We start from the raw sequence: 19142 nt of genomic DNA on the forward strand, positions 1-19142 counted from the left end.
TATCATCTCGCGAGAAGTATGCGTCGAATGTCTACGTAGCACACCCTCCATTTGGTCGCACTGTGTGACATTTGGGACGGGACATGACATTGTGGTACTTCTTGAAGCATTCCAAAGGCAATTCTTAAGATCATATAATTCCTTGAACGCCTTTTGAAAATTGGTGTAAAAATGTCTAACACAAAATTTATGATTAACGCTTGGAAAAAAGACATCAAACGCCGAAACTAAATCTTGTTTAAAGGGTAAAATAATAACATAAAATCAAACAAAAGCGAAAAGTAGCATATCATGTTTTCAAACTTGATTTTTTTGCAAATGATATAGTACCTTTTGTTGACAGATATGAAAGTGATTCCTTTCATCATGAATGATCCAATGTCGATCTCTAGCAGTTGAAGGAACCAAGTCCAACTATCTTTTGTTTCCGCTTTCATTGTTGTCCCTGTAATTGCATAAATAGAGTTATTCCCATCCACGCTTAATTACAGCAGACGTAAGTTGCTCTTAACATGTCACCTTCAAATGGCATGCATCCACACATATAAAAGGTCTATAATGAGTAAATTCATCTTTGCACACCTTGAAACACATATACAGTCGTTGTTTGAATATAGGCTCTCTACTTTCATCAATTATATGACACTCAATCTTAATTGTACTCCTCTTATTCGATCGAATAAGTTCTTCACTATAATCCCTTAACCTTTTATATTGTTGAACTAGTGAGTCATTTAAGTTTTTTTGTTTGCTTTCCTCCTATTATGTTTGCTTGACTATTTGAATACTTGGTAATCTATTTTAAATAGTTCTCGAACGTCACTTAACTTCATATTAGGATGTAACCTAAATCATTATGAGTATTTCTTTGCCACCCATGAAGAGTTCATATTTCTATTATGAAACTCTTGACAACAAGTGTGATGACTAAAATATGTTTTTACTTGAAACGTTGAATCATCAAAATAACAAATGCATGTAATTTTCATTTACATCCACCAATACAAATAGCCCTAACTCGTCTTTTATCATTCTTCACCATTTTCACATTATACACACCTTTCACATCATATTTCTTTATAGCTTCCTTTAACACCTCATTTGTACTAAATTTTGTTCTACCTGAAATGTAACATCTGCCATATCATTCAGATATCTAAATTCTAGATAGTTACTCATCTTTTTATCGACATTCGATAAACGTAAAGACTTTAAATTCGAAGATGAAGCATAAGCGAATTTACAATCTCCAACGTCTAAATTCAATAATAAATCCTTATAAATAGATGAGTCATTTGATCCATTAGAAATTAAATCATTCTTTTCAAACTTAAGAGAGTCACTAATGTAAATGCATTGCATCTTCATTTGGGTTGTGTTGAACATATATGTGCAAAGTGTTGTCCCCCAAGAATGAGACTTACCATACTTAAAATACCGTCATCGTGACTTGTTAACAATAAACCACAATGTCGTAGTTCCAAACCAGGATTCAAATACCAATAATAATGTATTTAACTCAATGATAGATAACATGTCCCTATAAACGACCTTAGTAATCTCAATCCCTCCAATATGTTCATAACTATCGTAAACAATTCGACCATTGAAATGGAATATGAGGTAAATAGAGACAAAATTGTGGCATTTAGAAACTTAATAAGAAACACACATACATAAATAAGTTCTATATATTTTGCTTAACAAATTACTTACAACTTATCCTAAATTAATTTAAGCTATAACTCTTATGCTATTATGTTAATAAGTTGGTTATTTCAATTGTGATTTCTTCTTTCTTTTTTCTTTTTCTTTCTTTGTTATTAATTTGTTGCTGATTTTTCTCCCTAATTGGAAAACAAAACCTCAATTAGTTTTGTTGTTTTGTGAAAAGAAGTTTTTCATAGCCAGACATTAAAAACCACATTTTATTAAAGAAAATTTACTAAACAAATATTTGTATGTATATATGCTTCAAAGAAGAAAGAAAAGAGGATTGTAAAAATGGTGTATAACAATTCATTAAAATACTTTGACTAACTGATAGTAGAAAATGTTGGGTGTGGCACATGACAGGTTGAAGAATCAGTTGCCGATATGAGTGAAGAAGGAAGACGAACGAGAGATGGAGGGTACTCGTGGACGGCACGATAACACTATGATGGTTCAACTTCGACGCCTACGGGTATATTTTAAAGTTTTTATTTTAATTTATTTTCTAACCAATTCAATATAATTCAAACATCATTGAATAGTTAGACACTATTTAAAAGTATTTAGCAAATGTGGGGATTAAGGTGTTTCTTTTGAAACTTCATTAAAACCAAATAGACATGAACTTTAAACCTCAGGGACTAAAAGTTCGTTTTACCCTATTCTTAATTAATTTAATGTTTAAATTTAATAAATTTAGTAGTCGAGGGACCTTTCAAACCTATTCTTGAAAACTTGGGAATTAAACTGACATATTGACTAGTTCTTAAAAAGTGTGAACCAAAAGGGTATTTTTTCCTAGACGGAAACACAAAATCAACAAAACTCAACTAATACGAAGCATATATTGAAGATAGAGGTTTGATGTTGTGACTTTATATATGGTTAAAATAGTATTTGGAGGCGATTTGAGGGTAAGATTAGAGTGAAGAAGTATGGGGTAATAAATAGTGATGGTAGAAGAAGGAGTTGGGGCAATAGAAGGAATGAAATAACAAAATTCAACAATGGTTGGCATCAAATATCTTAACCACACCCATCCCTTTTAGACTTTTCACTTCTAAACATATTTCTTTTTGCTCTTCAACCAAACCAACTAATAATCAACTCTCTCTAACTTTTCCTTTTTCTCTTAATTTCCTCACATTCTCAACTCTCTTCAACTTTACTTCTTTCTTTTTATTTTCCGTCTTCTTTTTTCTTAATATACTTTCCTCTCTCTATATCTTACAATCATCCCTTCCATTTTTCTTTTAACTTGATTTTAACCAAATTTAAAAAACAAAGACAACATTTTTTGGAAGCTAACTTTTTTGTATAGATTAAGTTGTTGCTAAATTTCAAAAGTGAGATGTTTAGTTGTCAATATTTGAATTTGATATCAAATTAATCCCCCAAGTTTGAAAATTAGTGTCTGAATAGTTTGTGTACTAGTTAGATCATAATTAGTATTGTTTAAATAATGGGTTTAATATTGTGTTGGACCAATTAAAACTAGGATTATAAACATTAGGTTTGTGTTTTAATTAACTGTTTTATTTTGAAAATAAGTTATTATAAAAACAAAATAAATAGATTTGAAATGTATTTTAACTAAATTTTAGAATGAATTTCTGACTTGAAAATAATGGTCCATGATAAAAGCTCATAATTGCACATAAATCTACAAAAGATGATGTAATGTATAATGTGTTGGATAAAAGATTCTCCACTACTTACCACAAGAATTAGAGAAAAAAATCATACATAAATTTAAATAAGAAACACAACAATTTACATGAAAATTATATATTCCAAGAAAAATGCAAACCTACTAAAAAGAGACTCAAAATGTAAAAATTTGTTATAACCACATACAATGATTCTATGCTAATCCAATGTTCTCCCAAAATTTGTGTACTAATTGCACCCTCTAATCCTATTCTCAAACTAGATAATATAAAAGACTTAGAGAGTGGTTGGTACTATAATTTTGAAAGTAGAAAGTTACGAACTTCACACTCTTTGTTTAGTCTAAGAAGTTTGTGAATCTCATTACAAACAATCAATTTTATATGGTAGACATCAGTAGTTTACAATTGCTTATACTTTATAACTTTTTACTCTTCACTATTAAAGTGTTTCCAACTATGACAATTATAATCAAAGTCATAAGCTTCTTTTATAGTGTTTGGAGTTCATCACTATTGAGATGTTGAGAATTCACAATTGGAAAAAGCAAGGAGACTCGCACCCCGAATAACACAGGTAAGTTAATTCCCTTATTGCCAATTGATTTTGAGATGGAATCTCATATAATCACTTCAATAATTATTTTCGAATGGGACAACCACTCTTATAATATTTTGTTGGAACAACACAAATGAAAATGTATAAACATTAAAAGACAAAGCGATAACAATAACGGGTACAAACTGAACTAACCCAACTCGACCAATACCGTTGGCTGTTTAGTCGTGATTTGGTCCCGACTGTAAACTTGCATTTGATGATTGAATAGATGGATTGATGGGAGAAATTGTTGATAATAGAAAAAAAATGTTATCATGGCTATCTTCTAACCTTAGAATAGAGCGTTTGTAAATGAAAGTAAGAAACAAACAAAACAAATAAATTCCTCATCCAAAGTTCAAAACAAAAAGAACAGGATAAAAAAGAACTATTTCCAGCATGAGGATTTTAAGATTCAAAATTAGAGAGCTTTAATTAAGAACACCAAGAATATTATTACATACCCTTAGACAAATGGAATTACTTAATCTACAAAAGTGTTTTGACACCTTAAAATAAATAAATTTGATTTCTTGTACCTAAAAAGTAGGTAGTTCCTTGTTTGAACAAACATATATATATATATATATATATATATATATATATATATATATTTGTTATTAAAGTTATAGTAGAAATAGTCAAATTTTATATATAATAAAAGAAAAACATAACAAAAGTGTTCAAATATCACCTAATACAAGTCATCTCATTTTGACCATCTTCATATGACACTGCAGCACTAACAAATCTTTCACTATTCAACCCTTTGTACTTCAAGATCTAAGTTAGATTTTTCTTAATCTAAATTTAAATGTAATAATAGTTTTTATTTGATTGCTATTATAAAGTTAGCTTATAAGTTTTTTAGTTTAATTTTAATTTAATTCAAAATGAAACTTCCAAATCTATCATTTATATTCTAATAGTTTCTATTAAGGTTAAAGGATAGATAACCATAAAAGTAATTTTAAGTAAATCAATCCAATTCAAACTCATTACAAATAACTCGTCAATGGTTCATTGATTAAAATTATTTTAATTTTTTAAAATTTTAATTAATAGACATTTATGATTTAACACAACAAACTGAAAGCATTTAATAAGAAAATCCAGGTTAAAAATACTAATAGCCAATCATTTTGCAATCACTTGACAATTTGTATACCATTACCTCCAACCTACCAACAAAATCAAATTCCAATTTTTGTATAAGTCCCCTCTCAAAAGGAAAACTCAATAGTGTCATTATATAGAATCTTTAATTTATAGTGTACTTTTTCTTTGGCTGAAATCAAACAAACTCTTGCCCAATCCTCAACTCCATGGCTCCCCAAAACACCTACAAACATTTACTGCCAGAAAGCATTGTGTTTCCCTAATAATACAAAATTTGGGTAAATATAGGTTCTACAAAGTTAATGTTGTAAGGAAGAGAGAAAACCCTCAAATTCATAAAGGATCCCATCCAATCGTGGCCTCTTGGTTTAAAGAGTAAATAGTGGTTCAATGAACGAGTTCTTTAGTCAAACATATTTGGAAGGGGTCTGACTGCCATAAAAGCATCAACCATCTGAAAAGGAAACAAAAGAACTATAAGTAAGCCATACCAACCAGCCTCGCACTTCAAATTTACAAACTTCCTCGTGCATTCCATATTTCAATGCTAAATAGTACTCTTGATAGGAACAGAGGACAGTATTTCGTTTTCTCTTTTGAAGTTCCAATTCTCAAGAGCATTGAACTTCTATTAATATATAACTTGGGCTTATTTATGCTTAAACGCATGCTGATTGTTGGTTTTCTTTATATTGCTTGTCAATTTGTACTTGTATCCTTAAAGTTTTGAAAGAAAATAACATTTACTTCTGTGCCAAAAAAGAGTAAGCATAATCTAGCAAGAAAAATAAAATAAATAAAACACCTTGATGTAGAAATGTCAACATTTGCAGCATTTGCTCCCCTGCACCTAGATTGTCTTCCTTAACAAAGCCGCTTGAGTTGCACACCTCAACACTTCTAGTGTGCACCTCGGGGCCTTACTTCGCCTACTTTTCTTAACAAAAGCTCTATTTTCTTAAACATTTCATCATATTTCTACACCATTTCTCTTCGTATGTGTGCCCGGAAAGATTACTAGCTTCCCCACTTATTCAAGTTCAAATTAAAATGCATGAAATTAAAATTTTGTGGTTAAACTTGATTCTCTCAATCAACAACCACGTACAAGTGTTAAAAGAAATGAGATTCATCAGGTATGTTTGTTTAAAACAAGAAACAGCATAATTGTTGGTTTTTCAAAAAAAAAAAAAGAAACAGAAGAAAAGAAATGAAATAACATAATGGTATCGACAATTATTATGGCCATCCCAAACATTAAAGATGATATACCGCTTGTGATAGACCCCAGTAGTAAAAGCGTACTCACGAAGGAATAAAATGGGGAGTGACTGAGAGTTAGTTGGTATTTCCATCTGTTGTGGGCCCGTAGGAATATTGTTTGTTAGGAAAGACGGAGTAGTCTGTTACTATTTTAATTTCTCTTTTAGTGTTTGCTTATATATGTGGCTAGAGGTGTTCCGGTTCAGTTTGGAGCTCAAACCAAACCCCAGACATGCGGTGCAGGATACTCCTGGAAGTTTGTTGCGGCAGATCAAATGAATATTTAGGCCACACATTATTTCAGGATACTCCTGGAAGTTTGTTGCGGCAGATCAAATGAATATTTAGGCCACACATTATTTCATCAGAGTTTGGCGAAAGACCAACAAAGATAGAAGTCATGGTTAAATGGGCAGCACCTAAGAATGTGAAGGAGTTGCAAGGTTTTTTTTGGGTCTAACAAGATACTCCTAGAAGTTTGTTGCAAATTACAGCTCTATCACATTACTGTTAGAATCCTTTCCTTATTTTCTAAATATTTTTATGGAAATATTTTCCTTATTTCCTAAATCTTTTCCTTTTTTTTATTCCCTTGTATATTCTATTTATTCTCCATTGTACCTACATTATCATTCATTAGAAAATAATAACTAACAATCATAGTTTTTCTCCCGGTACTCTGGTTTCCACGTAAATTGATGTGTGTTCTCTCTCCTTTCAATATTGTATCAAAGCGGAACAATGAACACACCCTAGAAACCCTGAAAAACGTAACCAATGATGGAAATCAAACAGAAGAGATAGCCACCAGTTTTAGTGTTGCTGTCGATGCTCGGATGAGTGTTACCATGGACGAATGGTTCAGGCGCCTACAGAAAACGTCCAAAAATAAATTATCGTCAGTTCTGCAATCATCTGCACTACCGAACAAGCCTCACACACCGCCACACACCTCCCATGTGCCACCGTCGGAGTTGAATGCGCCGGTTTTTCCTTCTCAGACGGCGTCAGCCCATCTATCCAACCATTTTCTTCATCCACGGCCTATAATGCTCCCCACGCCTCGATTTATATTCTGCCACCTAATTCTGACCGGCCACCACAGCTTCTGCCGTCAAATATGCATGTCCTGTCACCCACTAACCCGAGCTATCATCCTGATGTTAAAATCCTCAAATTCACTCAACATTTGAGGTTGGTGAATCTTCGGCACATTCCAACCCTAACATGCAAGCTTCCTCGAGAATAGCTTAACAACAACTGGAAGAACTTGAGGCTACCTTAGGGACGACATCCAATATTTTTGTGCCGATGTATTATGAGAATCCGGTAAACTCGTTCCCTAATTATCCTCTCCTTATGTGACTAATACAGTGGCTCAGTCTTTGGTGTATCATCTTTCAGGAAAAAAGTTGAATGGCAATAACTATTTCTCATGGTCTCAGTTGGTGAAGATGGTTCTTGAAGGACGACATAAATTTAGCTTTCTGACAGGGAAAATATCTTACCCCCACCAGGCGACCCACAGGAATGATACTGGAAGGCAAAGGACTCTATTCTTCCGTCCATATTGATCAATAGTATGGAACCACTGATTGGCAAGTCCTTACTGTTTGCTGCAACAGTCAAAGATACTTGGGACATAGCCCAGACACTTTACTCCAAACGTCAGAATGTCTCTTGCAGACACACGGAAGAAGCAAGTTCATGAATGCAAGCAAGGAACCATGAATGTCACATCCTTTTTTAATAAGCTTTCTCTTATGTGGCAGGAAATGGACCTATGCAGAGAACTAGTCTGACGTGATCTCACTGATGGTGTGCAGTACTCTAGAATTGGAGAGAATGATAGGATTTATGACTTTCTTGCTGATCTTAATCATAAGTTTGATGTAGTTCGACGGCGTATATTAGGCCAAAGATCGATTCCCTCCCTGATGAAAGTTTATTCTGAAATCCGCCTCAAGGAAGATCGCACAAGTGCTATGAATATTTCTGCAACTATTGACTTTGTTGCTTTTAGTACAAGGTCCTCTAACAGTGGCAGTGACAAGCATAATGGAAAACCAATTCCTGTCCGTGAACATTGCAAAAAAACAATGGCATACCAAAGAACAGTGTTGGAAGTTACATGGTCATCTCCCAGGAGGTAAGAAACGCCCTCCCAACGACAGACAAAACACGGGACGGGCGTATGTGAGTGCTCAACCTCCTCAAAAATTTGATACACATAGGAACCAAACTGATCCCAGCCCTGCTACTTTAGGTACCATTGTCCAATCAAGTATACCTCACTCCTTCGGTCTTATTAGTGTTAATGGAAAGAACCCCTAGATTCTAGATTTTGGCACCACAGATCATTTGACTGGGTCCTTTGAACATTTTGTGTCTTACATTCCTTGTTGACAACGAAACAATTAGAATTGCAAATGGCTCCTTAGTTCCCATTGCTGGAAAGGGGAAGATTTCTCCCTGTGCAGAGCTCTCCTTACATAATGTTTCGCATGTGCCCAAACTTTCTTATAATTTGCTTTTTATAAGCAAGATTACTCATGCAAAGCAATATTCTTAACTAATTTTGTCGCTTTTCAGAACTTGAGCTCGAGGAAGATGATTGGCACGGCCCGGCATAGTAGGGGACTGTACCTCCTTGATGACGATACCTCTTCTAGTAGCATTTCTAGGACTAGTCTCTTATCTTCCTGTTTCACTACTTTTGAACAAAACTGTATGTTGTGACATTTTTGTTTAGGTCACCCTATTTTCCAATATATGAAACATTTATTTCCACATCTCTTCTCTAAAATTGATGTGTCTACCTTATCTTGATGATGTATGTAGTCAGACTGGAAGTAGCCCGTTCCCTTATGCTTTCCATTTCCCTTCCTTCATACTTGTGGGAAAATGATATTCTTACACCAGCTCATTAAATCAATAGAATGTCTTCTTGTATTCTCCACCTTCAAACTCCTTCAAAATACTTCATGCCTTTCATCCCTCCCCAACTTCCTATTTATAACCAACCAACTACCAACAAATCTAATTACTTTTATACCTCTACCTTATATTAATCTAGGTATCTAACAGACCAATTTCCTGAGTTCCACCTTGAGGACAAGATGGCTCTTTGGGGGGTGGGTAATGATAAACCCCCGATAGTAAAAGTGTATGCACGAAGGGATAAAATGGGGAAGAAAAAAGGTGACAGAGAGTTGGTATTTCCATCTGTTGTGGGCCCTTAGGAGTGTTGTTTGTTAGGGTCAAGTAGTCTTTTTACTTTAATAATTTCTTTTTTAGTGTTTGCCTATATATGTGGCTAGTATTGTGAGGGGAGGGTATCTTTTTGGCTATTATGTTGTAAGAACTTCTCAATAGAGAATTTTGGAGAGATTGGGAAGCTCTCAAATCTTTTCCGACAGTTGATAAATAAAATTAAGGTCGAGGCCTATCATATTACAACAGACATGTTAGAGGATGAAGTACTCTGAATTAATATCTAATACTGACTTTAGACAAGCTGCTTGAGGATGGATTTGCATCACACTATCACATAAAGAACGAAACAAACTTACCTCATCTGTCACGGCAGCACGAGCTCTACGATGTCTTTCTACCATTTCAGTTAGTACTTGAATGAGGCTGCTTCACTTCACCAGTTAGCATGCGTCCAGCACCATACTCCTGAAACAAGAAAAGAAAGAATTGAAAAAACGTCTATTTTTCTGATAGGTTCCAGCAGGCCAAAACATTGTAAAGATGAACCAAAAGGGATTATCGAATATCAACTCCACTATAGAACCAGCAGTCTGACCTTTGTTATATGTTCAAGTTCAGCATCATCGTCCAGGAAAAAGTTCAAATATTTGGTTGGTATATCCACCTGAATGGTTGGTAGTAAAATACACAAAAACCCACATTAGAAAATGGCATGATCTTAATTTTAAGTTCCTATGACACCTAACTTGAATATTGACAAGAGTCTTGGAAGCTGGGGAGCATAACGTTAATGAAATTTGAATTTTGAACTACATCAAACCTTCTTTCAAGTACTTTGTATGATAAGAAACAAAGAAAATTTGAAGAAAGAAAAAGTAATACTAATAATTATAAATTTCTTTCCCAATGATGGCTACATAAAGAATGTGGGTGATAATCGTATCCCACAAAAGTTATCTATTGAGAAACAAGGCAAAAGAACTGCGGTTTCCATCTTGAGGATTGTGTGAAATAGAGAAAACAAAATCGTGTGTTGAGTTAGGGAGTACAAAGCTAACCCCAAACCAAAAGGGCAGAACCAATGAATATGTGGTTTATAGTTCTGGATGATTTCTTGCAAAGGGCATATCAATTTAGTACGCATCTGTTGCTTGTATTTAGGATTTAGGGCTATTTCAACAATGAAAAGCAAAGAAAAATTTATTCTTAGGACTTCTACTTGACCCATCAAGTAACAAAGGCCGGAATTGCAGGAGAACCTGAAGCTTATTCCTTCAGAACTCTTAAATCCTGCTCAGAATAGAAAGATCTCCCATCCATGATCAACCGGAGCATCCAGTCCACCACTACTACAAAGACTAACTGAATCCTTACTCTTCAATACCATACTGGGAATAACCTTATGATTTTAAATTATACAGGACAGCATACAGTTATACTTGAAAACAGAAATTACAATGGGTTAGAATAAATCTATGCGGGGTGTTGTATCTAGGTCATGATATCAGGCATGGAAATAAACAGAAAGTTCAAAGATACAATCTAAGTTGTCAATTTCCTTTTTTATTACAAGTCATATATCATGAGTAAATCTAATATAGCATGATATTCATGATATTTTGTTTAAAATGTCAACTTTATGGCACAACAATTAAAAAAAAAATATTGTACCTCGAGATTTGCACCATATAATCTATGCTTCTCAATAGAATCTTGCCCACCGGAGAATGCATATTTGTTGATCTGAAGAGAATAAACATTATCCCCAATGACAAAAGGAAAAACCAATGGTGAAGTGAATATTCCTTTCCAATTAACAAACAGGTTAAAAGATTGGCAAGCATATACATCTGAGAATCACTACTACCTCTTACATATAGAACTACACATACATGTTGATGTTACTATCATCACGAACAATAAAACTGCCCAAACAAACTGAAATGTGAAGCTTTTGATCTTTATAATTTAACTTGTAAGCATCACATTGTATTATTGTTAGAGAGAATTCACATTTCTACTTCTAGCAGTAAGTAGTATGCTAGTTGCAATGTTCCTACACTCCGAAAATTACCCACCAAGATATAAAAGGGAAAACACTCCCTGACTTTAATATGTTGCAATAGAGAAATCAACGATCACAAGAAAAGTTCTCAGTACGCAAGCAAAAAATCAAGCTAACATGGTAGAACAAAAAACAACAAAAACCAAGAAAAAATGAGAGCTGATTCAAAAGATATATATTTCAAGTCTTCTTTTTCATTGAAATTTTTTCACTCAAAAGACGATCATTTCTCTCCTTCCATGTGATCCATAGAAAGCAAGAACCAAGTCCGACAACATAATCTTTTTTATGTTCCTCGAAGGAGTTGCTTATAAGGGTAAACGTGAGGAGGCTCAAAATAACATTAGGGAATGCAGTAGACCACCCAAAGGAGAGAGTGATCTAAACCCAAAATCCTTTTGCTAATTCAAGGCCAAACTCTTGAAGAAACAGTTCCACACAGATCATGCAAACTGACACCTCGCCTCCAGAGAATGTGATCTAGGTCTTCCTTCACCTTCTGATAGAGAATACAACAAGAAGGCCCCATAAGCAAAAACTTATTCCTCAAAAGCCTATCTATAATGTTCACATGACCAAGCAAAACTTGTCAGGTAAAGAACTTAGCCTTCTTAGGGATCTTAATCCTCCAAAGCTCATGAAAGACCGACTCTCTACTGGGAGAGGGATCAACAACAACCGAAAAAAAGATATAAAGGAAAACCCTCAGGAGGATTAGGAGTACAAACGCAAACATTCCTTCTTCCCAACCTAAAATCAAAATTATCAAGCAAGACAAACAAAGAGGCAACTTCCGTTTTTTTCCTATTGGACAAAAGATGACAAAAACCAAAGGAGAAAGACACCGAACTCCCATATTAAGAAATCAGAAACAGGACAGTTCTTGTAGGAAGAAAGATGATATAAACGAGGAAATGTAGAGCAAATAGATCTATCCCCCATCCGACGCCCACTGATCTACCAAAAAATATTCTTACCATCCCCCATGAAACAAAGGACATGAAAGAAGAAAGAGAGGAGCTCAAGAGAAATATCTTTCCATAAATTTTGAAATGTACCTCTAGCCCCTTTAGACAACCATTCAAATGGATGGCGGCCGTGTTTCTTAGCAATAATCCCATGCTACAAAATTCAAGTTGAGGAAAAGCACCAAAGTCATTTAGCCACAGAGTACTGTTGTGTAACCTTAGATTTCTTACTCGAATCTCCCCCCCCCCCGGTTTTTTCCATATTCTTACACACCGAACGAGAAGCACGAAAAAGGGAGCGATAGTAAATGGGGATGCCAATTAACATCGATAATCACATAAAGCTCTTCTTCCACATAGCTCTTCCTAGTCTTTTCAAGCGGATAATCACATAAAGAAATAGTCATCAAATTCCCCTAAAGGATCGACCAAGTAAGAAGAAGGAAAGGATCCCACTTGACAACCAATAGCACCCACCCAGCACCTTAGTTTCTCCTTATACCCAAAATCGGACACTTGCTCCTGTTTATTTTAAGCTCAAACATAGCCTCAATGAACCCGAGCAAGTGATTAAGCGTCTTAAAAGATTCCTTTTCGTCATAAAAAAAAAAAAAAAAAAAAAAAGCGGTGACATTCGGAACTTTAAGGTGAGATAAAGCCACCTCCTTCGAACCAACCTTAAAGAGATCTATATTACCTTCCACCCCCTCAGGATGAGCCTACTTAGAATGTCCGCAACAAGTAATAAGAAAAAAAAGGAGAAAGTGGGTCCCCAATCTCAAGCCCCTAGAAGCCTTAATTGACCCCCTTTGGAGTTCCATTAATCAACGAACTCCAGACACAGTTCCACATCCGTATTCTCTATTTATACCCGACAACTTTCTTATCCAACACCTTGTCTAAAGTTCCAATCAACATGGTCGTGCACTTATACGAGGAAAATTTTAAATATCATCCCTTCTTTCTTTTTTATCTATAATCCTCAACAACTTCATTGGCAATAAGGGCCTGATCAAGGATATGTCTCTCTAATATAAAAGCACCTTAAGAAACTGAAATGGTTGAGTGGAGCATTTTCCTCAGGCAATTTGCAAAGACTTTGGCTAAAATCTTGTAAACACTTGTAACAAGAATAATAGGTCTGAAGTCCTTAAATGTTTGCATTATCCTTCTTCAAAATGAGGCACACGAATGTTTCAGAGAGAGATCTATTCAATATGCCCCTCTTAAAGAATTCTTTAAAAACACCTTCCAACTCATACTTGAGAAGCTAAAAATTATTTGATAAGATGTCGCTAAGAAAGCGTCTGAGCCCAATAATTTACTTCTATCACTCTGAAACACCATCTTAATTTCTTCCAAAGTAAACGAACACCAATCAATACCCTGCACAAACAGCATGGGAAGCAATAACAAGCTAAGAAGATTAGAAAAAACCGATAGGGCTCCTCCACCACCTCTTCATCATTACACGTCAATGCCCCATTATTCAAAAGTAAGGGACCAATGTGATTTTTATTTCTTCTTCCACTAACGACCTTATGGAACATACCTGTGCTGGAATCTCCATCCTTCACTCAATCGACTTTGGCCTTCTAACTCCAACTTATGGTCTCTTTTCTAATTACCTTAGCAACCTCCCCTTTTAGAGATTCTCTTTCTTGTTTAAGGGCAGGATCCAAAGGGCTCTCTATCTCCTCCGAGTCAATATTGATCCTTTTTAAGAATCTCTTGCTTCATGATCTTAGCATCCCCAGAAACATCTCTATTCCACAATTTAAGAAGCCCTTTCAGAGCTCTCAATTTACCCACAAATCGATAATCTTTCATTTACCCAAGACTGGGGTGCTCCACCAAGAAGAGATATTGGATTTGGAAGAAGGGTGCTCAAGCCACATATTCTCACTTCTTGCATACCAATGTTTTAAAAGTATACAAAATTAAGTTGAAACATACAGTTGCAGGACCCCCTAAGATCATATCACAAATTTTGCTTCGAGATGCCATTGAACTAAAATATTCTCAAAATTAATTTATGGAAGTCAGAAAAGTCTATCAGAATCAGTAGTAAGGTTGTCCAAAAAGCTATGTATCCATCCAACTAACACTGGGTGTCAAATTATACAAATAAAAAGATATTGATTTCATTACAGAAATTCAATAGGAATTATCTTTGTACTTCCCCTTGAATTACTTCTCAGAACATTACATACAGAAAACAAACAGAAATGCGCTTTTCCTGGGTTGGATATTACTAAAGGAAACATATCCATTGTTCTGATGCTTGGGGTTTAAGCTTCCAAAACTGGGCAGCATCAACACTTCATTGACTTAATGATTAGAAGGGAAACAGACATTTTCTAACAAGACAAACATGATGACTAAAGACTGAAGAGTTATTTCAGATAGATGCATTCTTCTCATGTTTTGTTCGGCAGAAAGTAACAAGTCCATAGGGCTTACCTTACCTACCCACATAAACTAGACGGGTATCATTCTTGTACTCTCTTTTTAGTTAGAGCATATATAATCCACTTTTCTTGCAAACATTTTATTCATGTAAATATATTATTGTTTAATCCAAACGAAACAAAGATTAATAAAAATAAATAAATAAAGCATGGATATGCGATCCAGTTTCCACATCTTGAAACTTCAGAAACATAAAACTATTTTTGCCACATGAAAATCTCAATAAAAAATACGATTATACGAGAAAGAAACTAAAACCTTGTTTTTTATGTCCTTTGCAGAATCAGTCACATATATGGCAGAATTAGGATCACTTGCGGACATCTTTCCTGTCTCCCCCTGCAGATCAGATACAGAGATAATAAGAAAGTAGCTGAACAACTCATGAAAAATTCCTGGCGCCATGTTTAACATGAAACCAGTGAACCAAATTTTTTTACTATGCAGTAAACTTGGTAAGGAGAAATAAATAGGTACAAGAAAAATAAATAAAACAATATTTCTTTTTAAGAAATGGGTATGTAGATCCAAAAGAATAAATCAAAATAATTCTGTACATATGATAATGCTTGACATAAAAGTCATGCAACCATAAACATCATTCACAATTCTGAAGCCGAGTCCACATATACTGAAAAATGGCAAGTAAGCTTCCACCATATTTATATTGCTATTTTTCTTTATGAGCCAAAAAGATTCTACAAATTAATCACCGTGGAGTGGTAACTTTTAACATGATGAGACAAAAGACAAGATTTCTATGAAAATCAGACTTCAGATTCATCAATTGTAGGCTGTATTTTCCTTGGTTCTTTTGCTCTTAGTATAATTCTCTTGTGATTTGAGTATTAGTCCCATTTAATATTATTGATAAAGAGTCATGCCACCATTTCAAAAAAAAAAAAAGAATTGTTGTGTTACCTGCAGAGCAGGAAAGAAGGAAGATTCAATCAATGCAGGTTTATGATATCCTAAGCGAGGAGCTACATCCCTTGTCATTCGAAAATAAGGATCCTGGAGAAACAACAAAAAAAAATCACACAATTGGAGAAAATTCAATCATGGACCAAAAATAAAATGCCAAGCCCAGACTCTGACTCCAATGTGGTACAAGCTATTTAACAAGGTGAACAAAATGCGTGCCAGGAGAAACAATCAAACACCTGATCAATAGCACAAGGTATTAAGCACCGAAGATCATCCTTGCCAGAGAAAAGATGTGGGAATGAACTCGGAAATGAAGGAACTGCCTGCATCAAAGTGAGATGGTGGTGGAAAAAAAATTTAAGTTAATCCTACAAACAATTCCATAGACAATGTAGCGATACTGCAATGATTATGCAGAGGGAGAAAACAATCATGAGATCAACAAAAAAGTGATTCCACATTTTTAGTTGATTATGTGACTATGTTCTGGGTTTTTGTGATTTATGGTACAAAGAATGATTTGGTTTTCGTGATTTATCATTTATGGTATTAAGAGTGTGCGAGATAAGGTTCCAGTCAATTCAACCTTAATGTAATGTAACTCAATGAGTTCTTCCACTTAGTGGGACTTATAGCTACACCTATTATACTTATAACCTACGCTAATCTATGCTAATTGGAGTAGTTCTCACATTCCCCTTTTCCCTTTGAAAGAAGATATGAATGGGCTATTCTTACTGTTTTAGTTCTATAAACGTATAATTGGAGTAGTGTCTTCTTAAGAAGAGAGACTTATGAACCAGAAGTCTGATCTTCACAGAATTGGAGTTTTATGGAACAAGAAAAATAAGTTTCATTTCTAGAGAAGTTAATGATGTAATCTTTCTTTCAAAATTTTAAATATATGGAATTCATCTATTGTGTGAACTTGAGAGCACAAAGATCATGAATGATCAACAGTAATTCATCTGAGAGAATAGAACAAAATTCATGGGACAAATTAAGATCATATATTGCAGAGGATATGACCCAATCTGATATAACTTATAAGATTGATGTGATAATACAAAATAAATTTAAATAAGAATTATCCATTATTCCAATTAAATGTTGTAATCCATACCTGCACCGGTGGAAAACTAACTTTTCCAATATGATCTTCACCAGTAAACCCGAAAATACCCACAACCTTGCAAGACCAATGCATAAAAATAAGCAAAATAATAATAATATTATCAATAATATTAATAAAGAAATTTTGAAAACGAAAACTGTTAGAACGGTTAGATTATGAGCACATACCTTATTGTATGTAACACATTTGGCAACTTTCACCATGTTTTTATAGAAAGCACTGTGAAATAAATCCCAAAATAAACTAAGTTAGGAACTTGGATCTTTCTTGATAAACAATGAATGTATATTTGTAAAACCAAAAACAACTCCAGGTAGCAAGCATATAAGCGCTCCTAGAAATCTGTATAAGACATTCAGAAAGGCCCACCGGTTCCAACTAAATGACTGTTAGATGGTTTATTCTCTTATGACATATAAGCTTGCTTATATCATACTCACCCACCAATGTAATCAAAATCAGAGAAGATAAAGGTTTTCGAAACATCAAAACCACAAGCAATGATGTCTTTTGCGTTCTCACGAGCAAGTCTCTGGCTCTCTTCCACGGAGAGATTTTTCCACATGCATTTCTCATCGTCAGTGAGTTGTATCACAAGGGGCACCTTAAATGCATCTTGCAAATATCTATAAAAACATTCAATACCTATAGTCAGATAGCGAAAAGAAAAATGAGCCTCCTAATCCATAGACTCAATTAAGAAACACGAAATGCCACACCTAACTCAAATATATTTTCATGCCAGTTTCCAAAATGGAAACGAAATTCACATCATTATCTAGTTAACTTCCCCATCCATGAAAAAGACAGCATTGGATATTCAATTACTTGAAATAGATATGTAAAGGCCAGAAAATTCAGTGTAAGAAGAAAGTGAAGCGCACTTGGTAAACATAAAAGGAACCAGATGCCCCAAATGCAATGCTTCAGAAGAAGGTCCTCTTCCTGTATACAAGTAGAACTTCTCTCCTCTCTCGTACGCATTCAAAATTTCTTCAAAATCCCTGAGTGAAAACAAACAAAGTCAAGTACAATTAGCGCAACTATGGAAGTTCAAAAAGGAGTTTCGAGAGAGGTAGAAACAAACCGATGGGCAAAGAAGACACCACGGCGGAGGAAGACATGGGGAGGACGAGAAGTTAGCCGCTGAACTCGGTCGACGAGAGACGGCTGGAGCCTCTGGCATCCGAATTTGTCAATTAGCTTGTCGTAGTCGATTTTACCTCCATCTTTAGCTGAAACTTGCCAAGGATTAACCACCTGATCATCTTCTACCACAGATTCCTCTACCTTTCGCTCCGCCTCTGCCTTCTCCATGAACGCCGTCGCCGTCGCCGCGCTTGTTTTAGAATGTTAATCGTTGTGGCCCTACGCCCTAGTAAATTTCTCTTCTCATGCTCCCCTGAAAAGCAAGCGGGCGGGCGGGCGGCCACTGAATTTGGAAGTTACATTTTGTTTTGGGCTCACAAAAATAAATAATAAATTGAATTTAGAAATCTAATAATCACTATGTTTTGAGATATAGCAAAACCATCCAACTCATTTATGAACATTGCAAAATTTTTACTTACTCTTTATTTGTGGTAATTCCTTGTAAACTCAAATTAACATTTACTACTTTAGTCATACACATCTTTCATCTAAGTAATTCTTTTTTTATTTATAAATATTATTAACAGTTTTATCATTCTAAATACTTTCGTAAAAAAAATTAAAAGTCCTACAATTTACTTTAGTTCAAGAGAATATGAATGGTATAACCGTGGTAATATCGAGTGAGAAAATACTGAAATGATGTATGAGAATTTTATCAAATCTTAAAGAATTGTTTTTTTAGATAATTACCAATCATGAGGACTAAATTTTAATTTTTAAAATTATAGGAAGTAAGTTTCAACCTTCTCCAAATTATAGGACAAATTTACTATTTAACTGTTTTTACGTTCAAAGAAGATCAAATGGCATGTTATAGCAAAAAATGTTATCATTCCCT

General features: G+C 34.5%; 1 protein-coding gene across 1 annotated transcript; it reads right to left on the bottom strand.

Moving 5' to 3' along the window:
* Window positions 1-5166: 5166 nt before the first annotated feature.
* LOC101203149 (tryptophan--tRNA ligase, cytoplasmic) lies at window positions 5167-18617 on the bottom strand. The gene is given in 13 exon segments (XM_004142217.3): window positions 5167-5557; window positions 9939-10005; window positions 10007-10047; window positions 10178-10246; window positions 11254-11325; window positions 15346-15426; window positions 16009-16101; window positions 16251-16337; window positions 17138-17203; window positions 17317-17368; window positions 17590-17775; window positions 18034-18153; window positions 18237-18617. Coding segments are annotated over 13 exon segments (1215 nt in total). The 5' UTR covers window positions 18467-18617; the 3' UTR covers window positions 5167-5506.
* Between the last annotated feature and the right edge of the window lie 525 nt (window positions 18618-19142).

The sequence above is a fragment of the Cucumis sativus genome, chromosome 5 (assembly GCF_000004075.3).
Source record: "Cucumis sativus cultivar 9930 chromosome 5, Cucumber_9930_V3, whole genome shotgun sequence".
Taxonomy (NCBI): Eukaryota; Viridiplantae; Streptophyta; class Magnoliopsida; order Cucurbitales; family Cucurbitaceae; genus Cucumis; species Cucumis sativus.